General features: G+C 46.0%; 1 protein-coding gene across 3 annotated transcripts; it reads left to right on the top strand.

The window, feature by feature from the left end:
* The first annotated feature begins 1,814 nt into the window (after positions 1-1,814).
* Positions 1,815-18,243, top strand: LOC128054020 (polyadenylate-binding protein 2). 3 transcript variants are annotated; one of them, XM_052646551.1, is made up of 10 exons: positions 1,815-1,859; positions 2,158-2,245; positions 2,718-3,157; positions 3,752-3,868; positions 14,134-14,248; positions 14,952-15,019; positions 15,499-15,605; positions 16,071-16,158; positions 16,241-16,392; positions 17,313-18,243. In XM_052646551.1, the coding sequence occupies exons 3-10, from the start codon at positions 2,726-2,728 to the stop codon at positions 17,350-17,352; spliced, it is 1,119 nt and encodes a 372-aa protein (XP_052502511.1). In that variant the 5' UTR covers positions 1,815-1,859; positions 2,158-2,245; positions 2,718-2,725; the 3' UTR covers positions 17,353-18,243. The 3 variants fall into 3 exon arrangements, with proteins under 3 accessions (XP_052502511.1, XP_052502513.1, XP_052502514.1); XM_052646553.1 differs by lacking the exons at positions 1,815-1,859; positions 2,158-2,245; positions 2,718-3,157; positions 3,752-3,868 and adding an exon at positions 13,423-13,773; XM_052646554.1 differs by lacking the exons at positions 1,815-1,859; positions 2,158-2,245; positions 2,718-3,157; positions 3,752-3,868; positions 17,313-18,243 and adding an exon at positions 13,423-13,773 and having other exon boundaries at positions 16,241-16,402.
* The last annotated feature ends 270 nt before the right edge of the window (positions 18,244-18,513 follow it).

Here is an 18,513-nt window from a genome sequence, read left to right as displayed (position 1 = left end):
TCCAACAGTATTTGTTTCTTAAGTAGCCACTGCAGTGATCTTCAAACATCTGACTGGGCCTGCTCAATAACTGGCCAGAGGCATCGAGTGATTTCTTCAGTCAACATTTACTGAAGGTCTTATTAGGCCATTAGGATATAAAAGTGAGTACAATTCAGTGCCTGCTCTCACCGAGCTTATAAATGAATGGGCAGGCAGAGAGAAATCTATTTGGATCCTGAGACTTAAATGTGTTTTTATTTCAAGTAAACATCTTAGAAGAAATCAAGACTGCAAATGAAGGACTAGATTATTCTCTAAAAAAGGTGGCAACCTTGCTGATAGCATCTGGAATGACTATCCCAAGAGCAAAGAAGAAATGCAGATGGTTGAAAGGATACAGTCATAAAGGAGTGAAATAGATGTTAGGTTCAGAATATTGGGGAGAACTGAGTTTGAGTTTGTAAATGGTGTGGATTTGGCTTGGCCTCATAAACGGCATAACAACATTGATTACTGGAAACAAAGAGGGACCTTGAAGCACTACAATGTTAAAGTTAAGACAAACTTTCAAACCACAGTTAGGTTGAGGCCTATCTTCTCAGTATGTGGCTTTGGGAAAATTACTTAACGTCTCCAAGCCTCACTTTGCTCTTCCATAGAATGAGAATAACACAACATAAGAAGGATTGATGTGAGAATAAAATATTAAGCATATAAAGAGAGCATTTAATACCTAATAAGTCTTCAAAATGTGTTAGTTGTTACCATCGTTACAAAAAAGACCTTTATTCTTTAGTTTGGGGCAGATGGGAATACCAAGGGTTGGACTGGAGGTAGAAGCAAAGGAACCAGCAGGGAAGGGTTACCTCTTTTGGTCTGGCTGGAGAGTCCTCCAAATGGAGCTGTACTAAGTGCCAGCTGCAAGAGCCAGTGGGCCCCAGCCAGAATGCCTGAGGGTGCCCTCGTGTGGATCGGCTGTGGCCAGGTGGCTTCACACCCTGTGTAAACATACTGCCTGGTATAAATAATAGACATTCACGTGTGTGTGCACATATATGTAATCTGAAAGGATAACGTCAACCTTGACATTGGCAACTTGCAGGAGGGAAGTGGGATTTTGGGAGCGGCAGAGGGACTGAGGACTGGTGTTTTTTTCTCTACACTTCTATATTATTTGACTTTTTCATAATGAGAGTAAGTTCATGCACTGGGTAGAAAGAATTAAAAAGAAAACCAATCTGATTATTTAAAAAGGAAGAAAGAAGATGAAGAAAAGTTACCTGCAGAAACTGCTTGCCTATCCTAGTCTTGGCTCCTCGGTGCTTGGCTAAAGCTCCAGCTCACACGGAGGCCACTGGGTTAAAGGTCCTGGAGAGAAGAGGAAGTGTCTGCTGTCTGTGTCACGTCTGCCAGTCCCACGGGGTAAGGCACCTGGCAGACAGTTCCCACCAGTATGGGAACTGTTCCTCTTTTCTGGGCACCCATTCCAGGGCTGGTAGAGTTCAACAAGTGCATGGAACATCAGAGACCTTCTGGAAATGCTGAGTTTGCTCCAAGGTTTCAGGAGGCCCAGCCGGCTTCTCTCCACAGCCTCCAGGGTCAGAAGCCCTGCCTGGCCTTCGATGCCCTCCTGGCCCTGTTCTTCCTGGCCTTCAGCAGCTCCCTCTCCCTTCCTGAGCTGTGGCTCTTCCCAAGCCTGCGTCCCAGCTCCGCCCCTCTCTCTGGACGCATCTCTGGGCCCCATCATCACCCGGCGCCGGGCCCTCCTTCCCGCCCCCCCTTTCTCCTCCCTCCTTCCTTCCCTCCCTTCCTCCCTCTCTCCCTCCCTCCCAGCTCCTGCACCAGGAAACAGCCGGATCCCGGCAGCGGCCTGACCCGTGAGATCCCTAACCTGGCAGGCAGGCGGGGTTGGAGCCCGGCTGAGGGTGGGGGTGAGGGAGGAGCTGGGCCTCTGGGCTGCACTGAGGGGAGCCGGGAGCAGAGATGGTGTCGGCAGGAAGCCCTTGGCCCTGGGTTTCCCGGGAGGACAGTCATTAAACATGGATTCGGCCACACAGCTGGTAGAGCGTTGGGGGCAGGGGCCTGGTCCCGGGAGCTGCAACCCCAGCCCTTCTCAGCCCAGACCCTGATTCCTAGTCTTCCCCACCTAGCTCTGATCTCCCCTCCCCTTCCCAGGGCTCCAGGCTGGGCAGGAGGATGAAAGGCCCCAGCTGGGGGCTCCTTGCCACCAGTGCTGGGTCCTAAGAGCTGCCATCCAGGCTGGGTGAGTGTCCCCTTCCTTCTCTGTCCCAGGCAATCCTTTGGTTCTCCTCCTTTCCCTTCGGCCCCTGTCTCCTCCCCCATCTTGTGCCTCTGCCAGCATCTTCGCATCTTGCCCCTGGGGAGGCCCCAAGCCCCTTCCTCTAGCCAAAAAGGTGTGTACTGGAGGGGGAGGGGTTGTAGGGGTGTCATAGAGCTGTTGTTTTCTTGTTGTGGAAAGAATCTAAAGTATTTTAGATGAAATTTACTTGTTTTATATTGAATTTGGCATATTACAAATATAAGGGCCAGACCCTCTAGCCGTGGGGCCCCTCGCCGTGGCTTAATTTTCTTGCTCTTACCCCTCCTGGCCCAGAGGTCTCTGAGATTTCCCCTTAACTCCCTGCCTGTCTCATGGGCTGGCCAAACCTGAAATACCTCCTTCTGGGCCTCTCACCGTATATTCATGCCAGTCTTTTTATGTTTGACTCCAACAGCCGCCCGGATGGCGACCCCAGCCTCGGCCCCAGACACACGGGCTCTAGTGGCAGATTTTGTGGGCTATAAGCTGAGGCAGAAGGGGTATGTTTGTGGAGCTGGCCCCGGGGAGGGCCCAGCAGCTGACCCGCTACACCAAGCCATGCGGGCAGCTGGAGATGAGTTTGAGACCCGCTTCCGGCGCACCTTCTCCGATCTGGCAGCTCAGCTGCATGTGACCCCGGGTTCGGCCCAGCAGCGCTTCACCCAGGTCTCTGATGAACTCTTCCAAGGGGGCCCCAACTGGGGTCGCCTTGTGGCCTTCTTTGTCTTTGGAGCCGCATTGTGTGCTGAGAGTGTCAACAAGGAGATGGAGCCACTTGTGGGACAAGTGCAGGAGTGGATGGTGGCCTACCTGGAGACGCGGCTGGCTGACTGGATCCACAGCAGTGGGGGCTGGGTAAGAAGCTTCTCGATTGCTGCTCTGCACATCCCTCTGAAAAGTTGGTCTCAAGGGGGAAGATGGGGAGCTCTGGCTGGAGCTGGGGGGCGGTTGTGCTGGGAATGAGGCGTGGGGGCCGAGTGTGTCTGTTTGGGTGGAATCAGGTGCCCTCACTATGGGCATCTCTGAACTCTGCACTCCAGGGCTGCCATGCAGTCATCATTCAGTGGGCTCATGGTCCAAAGCAGAGGACAGAACACACAGTAGCCAGGTAGTGCCTGCACAGAAATGGCATCCAACCATCACAAATTTTTTACACCTGAGTGCATGGCATGGGCCGGGTCAGGGATCAGGGATGGGTGGGCCAGACAAGCCTTGACAAAGGATGCCAGTTCTGAGCAGAATTTTTGGCCAGGGAAATTTCAGATGGGATGCACCTGAGGTAGAGAAGGGCAAATGAGCCAGGTGTTCATGGGGGGTCCGAGGGGCTGGGGGTGGGGTGGTGCTTGCAGTGGACGGAACTGGAGCTCTTCCTCTCCTCTTTTCTCCACTCTTCCCTCTCCTGATCTCCCTTTCTCCTTCTTTCTCTCCTGCTTCCCTTCTCTCCCACAGGCGGAGTTCACAGCTCTATACGGGGACGGGGCCCTGGAGGAGGCGCGGCGTCTGCGGGAGGGGAACTGGGCCTCAGTGAGGACAGTGCTGACGGGGGCCGTGGCACTGGGGGCCCTGGTAACCGTAGGGGCCTTTTTCGCTAGCAAGTGAGAAAGTCCAGGGCCAGGTGGGGTGAGGTGTGGCTGGGAGGCAAGAGAGCAAGAGCAGAGTGGAGGAGTGCCCTTGGAAGAAGTGGGGAAAGAATGGGCATGGAACAGGAATTGGAAGGGGAAAGGTGGCGTGTGAGGGAGCTGAGTGTGCCAAGCAGGCCGTTGAAAGAGTGAGCTGGAGACATTGTGGAATGTATTTGGAAAGTCAGGAGATGGAGTCATCCCAGGGCTGGGGGGAGGTGGGAAGGATCATACCTGTAGGTATAGGCACACGAAACTGTGCCTGGAGCTTGATTTGCTGCCCTGAGGGAGGTGGACTTGCAGAGGGGGTTGGCATCTCCGTTCAATGAGTGGGATTTGGGGCAAATACAGAAGGCACATCCCTTTGGAATGGGAGCTTGGGGTTCTCATGGGCTAGGAAGAGGTGTTATGACTGAGGGCTGCTGAGACATGAGTGTGCATGCTGGGCTGCTTGTCTAATCTGGTGTCGGTGAGATTCCTTGAAGAGAAAACATTCACTCCCTCTTGCAGTGGTGAGAACAAGGGCAGCTCTCTGTCCCTCCTCCCAACCTTCCCCTCCCTCTCCCCCTTGTCTTGCTGCCTCAAGGCTGAGGGAGAAACACTGTATCCAGGCTGTGGGCTCTGGCCACTGTTTTGCAGAAAGTTGTCAGCAGGGCTTTGGAGAGAAGAGCAGTTCTATAGCTGACCTTGTTCCTTCATCATCCCCCTTCCTTGTGCATCACACACTTGCTGCTGCCTCCTGGGCTCTGACAGAAACGCAGGGCTGTGGAGCCTGCGGTGGATGGGGGCTTGGGAGCTGGAGCTGCCCCTGCCCTCCTCTCCCACTGGGGCGCCTTGGTGCCTAAAGAGTTCCCTATCTCTGGGACCTTCTGTATCCAAACTTAAAGTCTAAATTGGGGCTTTTAACTCATTTTCATTTTGAGTGTGTGGACGTAAATGCAGACCTGGAATACAGTCTGGTCCTGCACTGTGTCTCGGAAAGACTGCGGATGCCTTGAGAGGAACATTCCAGCTCTGAACACCATGCGTGTGAGGGTGATGTGTAAACTCTGTGACTGGCCTGGTCCATGTGGTGGGCATTGGTGCTGCTTCATTAAAGGCCAGGTGTCTGGGTTCCAGAGTACCCCCATGACGTAGAAGCATTGATATCTTCTTGGAAGCCACACTGTTTGCCTGGGTGTTACTTGTCTGTACCTCAGAGTCTGAGGATGTTAACTTTAGAGCGCACAGTCCTCTAGAATAGATTCAGATGACAGCTTTTTCTTTTGAGAAAGACATGATTGATTTCACTCCAGATGCATGTCCTGAGCCAGACCTCACTGCTGCACTTTCCAAGGTGCTAAAATTGCTGCTTTCCAATGCTCACTTCTTCTGACACAGTGCTCTAGAACCCTGCCCTTGATCCTGAGCACTGACCTGCTTAGCTAGACCATGGTTGACTCTTGGAGATTTTCACTGGTCCTAGAATGTGGCGACATAGTTGTACTCACGAAAACGTGGGACCAAAATTGGCCTCAGGTGTTTAGCTCAGACTTTTGCTTTTGAGGAGGGCTGTACTTTTTAATGATATTTATAGGGGAGGTGGTGGACTGCATGGGCCACTTGGTCTGTTGTGAGTATGCTGGTACCAGGCACTCAGAGCTGGTCTGTAGCAGGCAGTTTTGGGTTGTGTGTGGGGGTCTCTGACTTGCTCAGGACAAACTAGGCCATTGGTTTTCCACCTGCTTGGCAGGACCCTGAAGTTTCCTAGGGGTTGCCTCAGGAGTCCTTGGGGGAGACGAAGCTGGGGTGCTGAGCAGGCTAGGCGACTTGCCCTCAAACAGAACAGCTCCCCTGTAGCTGTCTTACATATCGGGGTTCAGGGTAAGATTTTATTTGCATTAAGGGGTTTGCTGCTGAAAAAAGAAAGCTGGAAAACCACTGACTAGACCATCCAAATTGGAGCCTGTGTTCCCCCAGGTTTGGGGCAGACTTCCCCCGGCTCTCTACCACAGAACGTCTAGCCCTCGTAGTTTTCCTGGAGCCTGTAGCAAACAAGGGAGGCAGGGACCATGGTCAGTTACCAAAAAGCCCTGCTCAGAGGCCTTTACACCTGGGTGGAAGGAGAGGCTGTTTTCTGAAAGGATAAAGGGCATGGGCTGGATTTCCAGAGGTATAGCTTGGATGGGACCACGGAGGGCAGTTTTGACATGTCCTGCCCTTCTTAGCCTGAGAGGGAATGGAAACCCCAGAGACTCTTCTGTCAGGGAAAACTAGAGACTCTCTTTTAGAGCCATATAGTTCCTTGGGATTAGCTCTTGGCCAAGATGGCTGAGTATGGCTCCCAATTTTTAAATCCATTTCATTTTTTAAAAAATAAGGGAAATAAATCTTATTGCCATTTTTCAGAGATTAAATAGGTGGAGAGGGTGTTTCTTGCTCTCCAGAGCCCAAAGGGACAAATATGGACTTTGCTTAGGCCAAGGAAGGAGCAGAAGTAGGGCAACTAGGTCCTGCACTTATTAACCCCACTCCCCACTTATCCGGGGGCATACACTATTTTACTTTTTTAAAATCATAAAGCGGCGGGAGAACAGATTTGGTTAGTTTAGAAGAGAAGAAAAGCTCTATAAATATAAATATATATTCCTGTATTTTTATTTAATAATTTATAAATACCAAGTTCATTTGACTTTTATTTTTGTGTAATATGTAATGGTCGTATTAAAAAAAATAAATAAAGCCCAGAAGTTTAATGAGAAGGACTGAGCAGGGTTTGTGACTTCTATACTGTATAGCCTGCGGTCAGGACATTTCTTGATCTAATCATTTCATCATGACCTTGTTAAGGCCAAGAATTAGATTAATAGGGATTTGGGAAAATATTGAGATTAAAAAAAAAAAAGGAAAAGAAATGCCCTGGCAGTCCAGTGGTTAGTACTCCATACTTTCACTGCCTAAGTGCCTGAATTTGATCCCAGGACAGGAAACTCAGATCCTGAAAGCCGGGCCAAAAAAAAATCAGAGTTGTTCCTCCACCCCCCTATCTCGGCCAAATGCCAAAGCCAAGAACTGCGTCTGTGCCAACCCAAGCCTTGAGAGGGTGCGTGTAGACGGTGCTTTGGGATAGCCACAACAAAACCCAAAACGAAACAAAGAAAACCTATCAAAAATCTTTATGATGGAATCAAGTCCCCAGTTGTGGTTTAGCCCCTGATCAGAAGTGTATGATGATGAACATTTCTCAATATCCTGCTACCTACTTCAGACTTAAGTCTGGCAAAAATGGAGCCCTTGTTTACTTTCCTGGTCCCCTTAGACATTTGGTTTCAGCCATTTTAATGTGAACTGCTAAACTGAATGGGATCTATATAGAATTGTTTAGCCCATCCATCTGTACTTCTAGTCTAGGACCATATCAAAGTCATGTCTGACAAGAATAATATCTTAATTTGAAATTACAAGGAGTTTCTAGTCTTTCTATAATCCAATGCAATAACATGGTATTTAGTTTATGTGTTAAGTTGCAGTGAGAAATACACTGCTTAGAGGAATGCACTGTTGCATTTCTATTCTCTCTGTATAGAAAAATCTACAGGACAAGCCATTAAAATCAGAAAGTGGCTTAGTGAGCATGGCTTTTGGGAAAGGGGAGTTAGATGGTCTTAACAGTTCCTATCACCAGGCTATATTAGCTAGTGTATTTATTCCTACTGTGGTTTGATTGGTTTATAATTTGCCTAATTCCAAAAAGCATTTGTAATATCTTACTATAATACAACAGACAAAACAATAGGAAAATATAGATTTTTAAAGTAAGGGTAAAGGGAAAATTGAAATATTATAATAAAATGACAGCAAAAGGAAAATTAACACAGAAAAGCATTCTATAAGCAGTATTGCCAGATACTAAAGGTAGGCTATGAATTCAACTCTGAGCTTCTTGGCAGCTAAGGTAGATTGGGGAACAATGAGATTCACATCCCTTTAGGATTTATAAAACTTTTCAGTTCCTCAAGGTAGCAAACTTTTGTGGCTCTTCTGAGAAGACAGTGCCATTAGTGGACATCACCATCTAAAACACCTAATAGCAATACAATATTGAGTTTTACACTACCATTGCCTGCAGAAACACCAAAGGAGGATTCAGTAGGTCCTAAGCTTGTTTTATCAGAATCACCACAATTTAGCCCAAATATGCTCTCTGATGCCACAGTTTAAAATAGGGCTCAATTTCAGACTATATAAATGGACAGATGAATGGTTTATTCGTCACACAGTTCTCTGTGAATGTTACTTCTCCAAATGCCACTTCTGATGAAAATTGGGCAACATTTAGTTATACTTTCTAACAAATGGATGGATTATAGATATTCTGTTTTTAGTTGAGAGCAGATCCTTTGAAAACTTTAAAAGCTGTCTTAAATGTGGATACAGCTGAGATAGAAATAAAATATTTTTAACAATATTTTTTAAATCAACCAAAAAAGATAATATAATGAAATATGATATAGTTTTTTATTAATCCAGTCATTCATTCAGCAAACACTCAAGCATCCTCTGTGTGCCGAGGACAGTTTTAGGCACTGAGCTAGAGAAGTGAACAAACTGGCACAAATTTCTGCCTTCATGTTACTTGTATCCTATCAATAGAAACAAAGCTAAATAACTATCTACCTACATAAATAAATAAATTTCACAGCATTAATTAATATAGCATTTCATGTTAGGGGCAAATGCTATGGAGAAAAATAATTCATTAGGGTAGGATTGGGAAGATGGATAGGTTTCAATGATAAATAGAGTGGTCAGAAAAGTCCTCATTCCTAAGGTAACTTCTGAATAAAGTCATGAAAAATGAAATTGAAAAAATATTTTTATTGACATGGAAGAATGTTTCTATATCTTATTAGGTAAAAACGAAAATAGAGTAGAAAACAATATATACAGTATGATTCCATTTTGTAAAAAAAAAAAAAATGTATACACACACATACATATATATACCTCTATATGTATTTGTGTATTGAAAGTTTGAGGAAGAGCATATGCCAAAATATCAGTGATTATCTCTGGATGGTGGATTTTATGGGTAATTTTATTTTTTTTGCTATCAGTATTTTTGGAAATTTTGATGAACACATTTCATAAGGGACAGCATATTAAAACAAGATTTTCAGGGCACAAAGTTTTCTAAAAGTTAACCTAGCAGAATGGAGATTAAGCAGCCCAACAGAGGCTCCTTCTCACTAATGGCAACCCCACTTCCCCTCAAGGTTGGACCTAGGGAGTTAAGGTAGGCCAGGGCAGACTCTGCATTAGAAAATAATTGGAATGGACTCAAAACAGAGGTAAGTAAACGCTCAAGGCTCCAAGGTTCTGTGTCAACACTGTCCAATAGAAATAGAATGCTAGCCACATAGGTATTATACATTTTTTAGTAGCCTCATTAAAAAAAGCTAAAAGAAACAGGTAGAATTAATTTTAATAGTATTTTTTACACTCAGTATATAAAGATTACAATAATTTTGATCTGTAATTAATGCTGAACAATTATTAAGTCATTTTAGTCACTTTTTCATCCTGAGTCTTTGAAATTCAGTGTATATCTGACAGTTGCAGTACATCTCAATTCAGACCATTTCACATTTTAAGTGCTCAGAGTAACCATGTGTGACTGGTGGCTACCATATTAAACAATGTACTTATAGATGAGAGGGAATTATTACAGCAGTCAAGGTAAAATTTTCAAAGCAGGAGTTAAAAATAGGGATGAAACTATATTAGCAACCTAAGTATTTATATGTTTAGTGAGAAAACTTTTCCCTTCTGGACAGAACTGTCCATGCCCTCATCCATTTTTATGGATTTAATTCTCCTTTTCTCCACTAGACTGACCATTCACTTTCCTTAATGCATTTTTCCTCCTTCTAGGGTACAACATCACTGAGTTACAGTTCTGAAACTCCATGGCCACCTATTTATAGGTTATTACTGAAGGAAAGGGGGCTTCTCTAGTAGCTCAGAAGGTAAAGAATCTGCCTGCAATGCAGGAGACCCTGGTTTGATCCTGGGTCAGGAAGATCCCTTGGAGAAGGGAATGGCAACCCACTCCAATATTCTTGCCTAGAAAATTCCATGGACAGACCATGGGGCCGCAAAGAGTAGGACAGGATTGAGCAACTAACACTTTCACTTCCACTGAAGGAAAAGTATATTTATAATGGGTGAACCTTGTATCATTACATACCAATTTTTAAAAAATTCATTCACAGAGGAAAACATCTTTTTCATGTTCTCTATGCATCAACAAATGCATGATATATTATTACATATAAAGCAATTATCCTCCAATTAAATATATATTAAAAAGATTATTACAGAAGATCATCCATTCAGTTAGCACCTATTGAGCAGAGTGATAGCCAATGGCAATGCAAAGATAATTAAGAAGATGCCCCTGCCTTCTACAGTTTACAGCCTAATAGGAAAGTATCTTACAAATCACCATTCAAATATCTAAAAAATGTGTTTGTAAAAGTAAATGTTTATTGAGTAAGTTGGGAAGTTGGAGTGTTTTTTTAATTTAAATAAAAATAATAATTGATATTGTGGAAAAATCATAGAACATGGGAAATTATAAAGAAAATCAATCATAATCCTACTATCCAGAGAGGATCACTATCAACATTTTGGTATATTTCTTTTCTGTTGTCTGTGCTTATATTTTACAATCATACTGTATATATAATTGTGTATACTGCCATTCTGCTTACCATTATATTGTGAGCATTTTCCTTGTCATTACATATGTTTTGAAGACATAATGACTATATAAAATTACAATATATGCTTGTATAATTTTCCTGAAAAATGCCCACTTGGACAATTAAGTTTTTTATATTTTTTTTCACTTTGATGAACATCATTATTCTCAAAATTTTATCTAGGTTTTATATTATTTCTTTAGAGCAGATTAGAAGAAACACAATTACTGGGTTAAAAATTTCAGTATTTAAAAAATATGTTGCATATTGCCATAGAAAAGATCATCTTGGTTCTTATTCATTTTTCCCCTCAATGCCCAAGTTGTTTTTTTTTTTTTTAAACTAGGTATACATAGCTTTAATCACATTTTATATACAATTTTACATTCTACTTTTTGGCCTAACAAAAATTTTTGCAAGTTATCATAGTGTAAACCTTTTTTAAAAAACCAGTGCATAATCTTGTGATGTAATTATAGGTTGCCTAAACATTTGTCTATTGTTGGAATTTAGTCTTTTTCCAACTTCAGCATCGTACATAATGTTCTCTTTGTATATTAAAACAGACCTTAGAGTAATTTTGATCTGAGCTTTTAAATCTGGTTTTGAATTCCCTGCTCACTTCTAATTAGTTCCATGACTTGGACAAATTACTTCATTCTTTTCTCATCCCTAAAAAAGACTAGTTTTGTGATTTCTTACTTCATGTTGTTTTGAGAATCCAATGAGATAACATAACAAGGAGTCTAGGATGATGCCTGTTACAAAATCAAGTGTTTAACAAAATTGGATTTAAAGGCATTATTTTAAAAATCCTATTTCCCTTAATTGGCTTTCTTAAACTAGGCCAGTGAACATCCAAGTCTTGACTTGGTTAAAATCAGTAGAAAAGATTTTTCTTCCAGCCAACTCAGCTTTTTAGAGCTTGTCTTTGGTGCTAAGCTTAGTTCTCCCAGACCAGTGAAGCTGAGATGGTTCATGAGGTATTTTTCGGTGAAATTTTAAGCAACTGTGACTCTGCTGCAAGTTCTCCTGTTCCTGAGGTAAGGATCTGTGTGTGAGTTGGGGGGGGGGGGGGGGTGGAAATTGAGGGTGAGGGGCAGAGTGGGATATATTGTGAAGCTCTGACTTTTTGGTTTGCTAATAGGAATCTCCTCTTATCCAAAACCCACTACCAAGCTATGCACATCCTCTCCAGGTTGTTTCAGTAACTATTTGGTTAGGCTCAGATGAATCTGGCTTTCAAACTGTAGCTTGGTCTGGCTATAACTATCCCTCTTGCCAACTTAGCACCGCCATTCCTTCCTTTTTAATAAATATATAGGAGCACCACTAAACTATGGCAACCCTGTCTTGCAGGGCTAGATTTCATTGGTATCTCAGAGTGCAATGGTGTGGTGGAATTCCTCTGGGGTCTGAACCAGGGTCTGAAGTCTCGGAAAGCGTGGTAAATGAAGGGTGACATCCAGATCCCTAGTCAATGTATCTTCTGGTCAACAAACATTTATCTGGACACTTACGTGCTAGGCATATTGCCCTAAGGTGGAGATGCAAATATAATTAGAGACCAGCCTTTCATCTCCAAGCTCTCACAAGCACTAGCTAGGAAAGGCTGCACTCAGAGGAGGTAGGCCCGCTTGTGATGGGAGAGGAGGGGAGGCTAGTGAAAGGCTTTGCAGGGGAGGTGATGATGAGGTCTGCTCTGGTTGAAGAGGGACTGCATATGCAGAGGCACAGACTTGGGTACAGATACACCCACTGGAATGAAAAGCGTGGAAATAACATTCATGAAGTAGTCTGGTCTGGAGTTCTCAAAGATCTAGCTAAGGAGTTTTGAGATTTTATCTGGTGTGAACTGGGGTCGTGACCCATTGGAAGCTGATCCATTAAGGGGCTGTAAATAAGCAGGAGAACAGGCTGAAACTGGGGCATGAACAGAACGCTTGGAAAGTATGCCTGTGCAGAAAGACAGCACATAGAAGACTCACGACTGGTACTAGAGTGAGGATTACTCCCTGCTTTTTGGTTTGGGGAGACCTGACAGATGGTGGATAGTGGTGCCAATAACCTAGGTAGGTACGGTAAACTCCTTTCTGGACAGCGCCGTTCAGAACCCTCTGCTGCAACATCCCGTCTACTGGTGCATTCCTGATAGAAGCCAGGTTTCCAGGAACAGCCGCAGTTTCCGGCCTCTAGCTTCCAAGAGCTCACTAGTTGGCAACCAGCAGCATCAAGATGGCGGCCTCCTAAAGACTAGTCATGTGACCTCGGGTTTCCCTCGATGGGAGCCCGGCAGTCTGTTCGGGGGCAAGGTTCACCTGTCGCGAAATGGGTGTCAGCTCTTCGAATCTCGCGAGCCAATTGGCATCTGAGACTGAGCCACTTCGGCGAGGCGATCGGAAGACTGTTCCTTTCCCGTCGCCTTGCCAGCGGCCAATCACCGAGCGTTATACTTCGCAGATCCTCCCTTAGGCGGGGGAGAAGCAGTAACGTCGTCACAGCTTGGCGTTATTGTTACCTAAGGACTTGAGAGGAGGTGGGACGTGTGTTGATTGACAGACCGACTTCCCCTACCGGGATTTGAGAATTTGGCGCAATTCCCCGCCTTAGGGGTGGGGTCTTATTTGATTGCCAAGTAATACCCCCCAATGGAGCCCTAGCTCGTGGTGACGGGCAGGCTGTTTGACTAATGAATCCTCGGCGAAGCCGGCGCAGCTCTCCAATCGCTGGGCGGCGGGCCCCAGTCTGAGCGGCGATGGCGGCGGCGGCGGCGGCGGCAGCAGCAGCGGGGGCTGCGGGCGGTCGGGGCTCCGGGCCGGGGCGGCGGCGCCATCTTGTGCCCGGGGCCGGTGGGGAGGCCGGGGAGGGGGCCCCGGGGGGCGCTGGGGACTACGGGAACGGCTTGGAGTCTGAGGAACTGGAGCCTGAGGAGCTGCTGCTGGAGCCCGAGCCGGAGCCCGAGCCCGAAGAGGAGCCGCCCCGGCCCCGCGCCCCCCCGGGAGCTCCGGGCCCTGGGCCTGGCTCGGGAGCCCCCGGCAACCAGGAGGAGGAGGAGGAGCCGGGACTGGTCGAGGGTGACCCGGGGGACGGCGCCATTGAGGACCCGGTGAGGGAAAGAGGGCGAGCGAGGGGGCCGGCGACCGGCCGGGTCACGGGAGGCACAGAGATCGGGCGAGCGGGAGGCGGGAGGGGGTGGGGGTGGGCGGGGAATAACGTGGCTGGGGCCGGGCCGGGGACGCAGCCTCGACCGCCAGAAGGGGCCCAGCCGGGTTGACTCCGGCGTCATGGGTGCCTAGTGTTGTACTAGAGAAGGTAGCTTTCTTTTCTTTTCTTTTCTTCACGACCCTCGCATGGGGCGAAGGAAATGGCCGAGCATGGCTGGGGCCGCGCGCGGATCGAGAGCAGGGCAGAGCCCCTGCGTTGGTTCCTCTTAAGCTCTTCTCCATACCCTCCCCACTCATTGTAGGAGCTGGAAGCGATCAAAGCTCGAGTTAGGGAGATGGAGGAAGAAGCTGAGAAGCTAAAGGAGCTACAGAACGAGGTAGAGAAGCAGATGAATATGAGTCCACCTCCGGGCAATGGTGAGTAACTGGCGGTTGCACGCGGAGCCCAGGTCCTCGGATGGGAAGGGTTATGAGAGTACGGTTTATATGGAATTAGATACTCGGAACCTTGGAGCTGCTCGTCTGAGCAATTACTGGGCAGTTGCCGTGGTCATAGTCCATTGTGCGTTTCTCTGACCTTTGTGAGACAAGGCCTGTGTTTTCGTGATGGTAGTCTTGTGCCTCCCTTTGTCCTTGTTACAAATGTGTTGCTCTTTGTTCTTAGTCTTCCTCTACTCTTTGTGGAGGTTGCCAGCTGGTGTTTGACCTTCAAGTCTAATAGTTTTTCGTTCAGTCGAAGACCCCTTAGTTAGGAGTTCTAAGAGAAAATGCCCAGCTGCAGGGGGCTTCTCCTCTAATCTCAAAATGTCCAGTCTCAGCCCACTTATTTTGTTCATTTTTCAAATCATTTCAACCAAGGGTACAATAGGGACTTGATTTGGGAGCAGAAGGGGATTCATCTACTGTTTTCTTTGAATTTTAAGAATGTATTCATCTGTTCAATAACTTGGCAAATATTTAGTAAACACCTACTGTGTGCTAGACTTTTCTAGGTAATGGGTACAGCAGGGAACTGAACAAAATCTTTGCGTTTACTAATGGTGGTGATGGTGGTGGTAGTGGTGCATATATTGCCCAAGTAGAAAACAAGGGTTGTTTTCTGATTATTTTTTCTTCAAAGCTGGCCCAGTGATCATGTCCATTGAGGAGAAGATGGAGGCTGATGCCCGTTCCATCTATGTTGGCAATGTATGTATGAGGGCCTTGATTGGGGTTGGGGGAGCTCTTAGTTTGGGAGATTATTTAGTAGGAGTCTTGATGGAAACTCTTTCCAGGATAGGTGGTGGATTTAAGGAGTGGAGGGAAGGTTAGAATGAGGTGAGAGTTAATGGTGATTAGCAGAGGCTCTGGGGTTGGAAGGAGAAGAGTTCCTTAGAGAACTAGATTTGATGTGCTTTGGTGTATATTTGGGGCTTCCCAAGTGGCACTAGTGATAAAGAGTCCTCCAGCAGCCTCAAAAGATGTGGGTTCTATCCCTGGGTTGGGAAGATCTCCTGGAGAAGGAAATGTCAAGCCACTCCAGAACTCTTGGCTAGTGAGTCTCAGGGACAGAGGAGTCTGGCGTGGTACAGTCCATGGGGTCGCAAAGATGGCTCAGCCCAAAGGCTTGGCAGGGTGTCTGTCGAGATGGGAGTTTGCCTATTGCCTGTGAAATGTACCCCCAACAGGTGGACTATGGTGCAACAGCAGAAGAGCTAGAAGCACACTTCCACGGCTGTGGTTCAGTCAACCGCGTTACTATACTCTGTGACAAATTTAGTGGCCATCCCAAAGGGTAAGTGTGGGGAAGCTGAGGTCATTTTAATCACAGTGAAAAAGTAGGTAAATTATGCTTTATATTGAGCAGTAAGTTAACTGTATGTTAAAGTAAGTAGTCTTCATCTTTTAAGATACGGCGTTAGTGTTATGTATCAGGGATTATACTTAAAATTGCTTTCAGAGGCCCAAGAGGTAACAAAGATGAGGGCTGGGTGTGGGTGGGATCTTGAACTAGAATGGAGGGGTGGCTTCTGCTTGGCTTCACCTTCTTCCACCCTCTGGAAATCCAGGGCCCTCTGTATCCTATTTTATAATTTTCCAGGAGTAGGTACAAATTATGATTAAAGAATTCCATTAAGAATTGTTTTGGACAAGTAGTTAAAAATATGAACACATTGTACTCAAAGCATGCCTGCAAATTGGATTTTACCTATGAGCTCCTGTTTTCGACCTCAGATAAAGTGACAGTTACTCTTTTCAGGTTTGCGTATATAGAGTTCTCAGACAAAGAGTCAGTGAGGACTTCTCTGGCCTTAGATGAATCCTTATTTAGAGGAAGACAGATCAAGGTAAGCCCCATCCCATCGTTCTGGTTCTCAGTAAACTCCGCAGGTTGACTCTAAGGCTTTCTGTTGTGCTTGCCACTCTCAGGTGATCCCTAAACGAACCAACAGACCAGGCATCAGCACAACAGACCGAGGTTTCCCACGAGCCCGATACCGTGCCCGAACCACCAACTACAACAGTTCCCGCTCTCGATTCTACAGTGGTTTTAACAGCAGGCCCCGGGGTCGCGTCTACAGGTCAGGATAGATGGGCTGCTCCTCTCCCCCGCCTCCCATGAACCCTTCCTTTTCTCCTCACCTGAGGAACCTCCCTCCTTTACCCTCCCCCTTGGTTCCAGGGACTTGGTCTCCTGCCTGTGCAGGGTGAGGAAGGTAGTTGCAGGCCAGGCGGCCAGTCTCATCTTTTTTCTGGAGCCGGAATTGGTGATAAGGGCTGGATCTCTCCACCCTGTTCTGAGAGATGCTGCTTCTCCCAGCCTTTTTTTTTTTTTTCCATGAAAGTTGATGGCAGTGAAAATGTTTACACAGGAGGCCGGGGAAGAACAGGGCCTCAGAGCAGTGAAAGTACTGCTTGGACATTTGCTTCGTTTCCCAGAGATAGGGAAGGGTTGAAGAAAACCAGAGGCTAGTTGATCCTCCTGGAATGCTATGTGGGAGGATCAAGATACTTAGTACTATAATAACTAGCCAGGCTTTTGCAAGGTTAATGTGCATGCTGGGCCTGGTGTGGCATCCATGTTGTTTCTGCACTTCCATCTTTGTACATTTAAATAGAGGGATTAGGTGGATAGATATTGGCTTTTCACAAGATTTGCCTCTCTGCTCCATGGAGGAATTAGGGAAGATCTGTTGGTGAGAGCCTTGCATTTAAGAGCTGTGGAGAACTGAAAACTGGATAAACAAGGAGTCCTTTTTCTTGTCCTTGTGTCTCAGATGTATTTTTTTATTGCCACTGTTTGGCGAAGTAATAACAGTTAATTTCCCCTCTCAATTGCCAGGTGTGTCACTGTTTCTGGGATTGTGGGGATCAGTTTTAGGACTTGGCAACCTCTTTCCCCTCTTCCCTTCACAGTAACTGGGGCGAGGGCCCACGGGGGAGGGGCTTGTGCTGAACTCTAGTGATCATGTTAACACCTAACTCTCCTTCTTTCTTCCAGGGGCCGGGCTAGAGCGACATCATGGTATTCCCCTTACTAAAAAAAAGTGTGTATTAGGAGGAGAGAGAGGAAAAAAAGAGGAAAGAAGGAAAAAAAAAAAAGAATTAAAAAAAAAAAAAAAAGAAAAACAGAAGATGACCTTGATGGAAAAAAAAAATATTTTTTAAAAAAAGATATACTGTGGAAGGGGGGAGAATCCCATAACTAACTGCTGAGGAGGGACCTGCTTTGGGGAGTAGGGGAAGGCCCAGGGAGTGGGGCAGGGGGCTGCTCATTCACTTTGGGGATTCGCCATGGACACGTCTCAATCGCGCAAGCTGCTCCCCCTGTTTCCCTGTTCCCCTTTGCCCCCTTGGGGGCTGCTCAAGGGTAGGTGGGCATGGGTGGTAGGAGGGGTTTTTTTACCCAGGGCTCTGGAAGGACACCAAACTGTTCTGCTTGTTACCTTCCCTCCATCTTCCTAACTTTCACAGTCCCCTCCTGCCTGCTCCTGTCCTGCCAGGTCTGCCACCCACCCTGCCCCTCTTTTCTGGCTCCCTGCCCCTCCAGATTGCCTGGTGATCTATTTTGTTTCCTTTTGTGTTTCTTTTTCTGTTTTGAGTGTCTTTCTTTGCAGGTTTCTGTAGCCGGAAGATCTCCGTTCCGCTCCCAGCGGCTCCAGTGTAAATTCCCCTTTCCCCTGGGGAATGCACTACCTTGTTTTGGGGGGTTTTGGGGTGTTTTTTGTTTTTCAGTTTTTTTTGTTTTGTTTTTCTTTGCCTTTTTTTTTCCCTTTTATTTGGAGGGAATGGGAGGAAGTGGGAACAGGGAGGTGGGAGGTGGATTTTGTTTATTTTTTTAGCTCATTTCCAGGGGGTGGGAGTTTTTTTTTTTAATATGTGTCATGAATAAAGTTGTTTTTGAAAATAAAAAATGTTTGGCCTTTTGGGTGTATGGATTGTTTATCTACCTGTTCTTTCTTAAGTCCCAGATGGCTGTTAATTCTCATTTCTGGAAATGCTGGTGGTGTGGAGGGGAAATTGCAACCTAAATTAAGGACCAGGAGATAAAATTACAACTAGCAGGAACATTATGTGTTTAGTTTGAATTTTCTGAAAATCATGCAGTCTTGATTGGCATTTGAGAGGTGAATTAACTGAGCCTGGGAATGTAAAAGAATGGCTAGTAAGATTTATGTACAAATGAATTACCCATACCAGCG

This window comes from Budorcas taxicolor, chromosome 10 (assembly GCF_023091745.1).
Source record: "Budorcas taxicolor isolate Tak-1 chromosome 10, Takin1.1, whole genome shotgun sequence".
Taxonomy (NCBI): domain Eukaryota; kingdom Metazoa; phylum Chordata; class Mammalia; order Artiodactyla; family Bovidae; genus Budorcas; species Budorcas taxicolor.
This window is presented reverse-complemented; position numbering and strand designations above follow the sequence as displayed.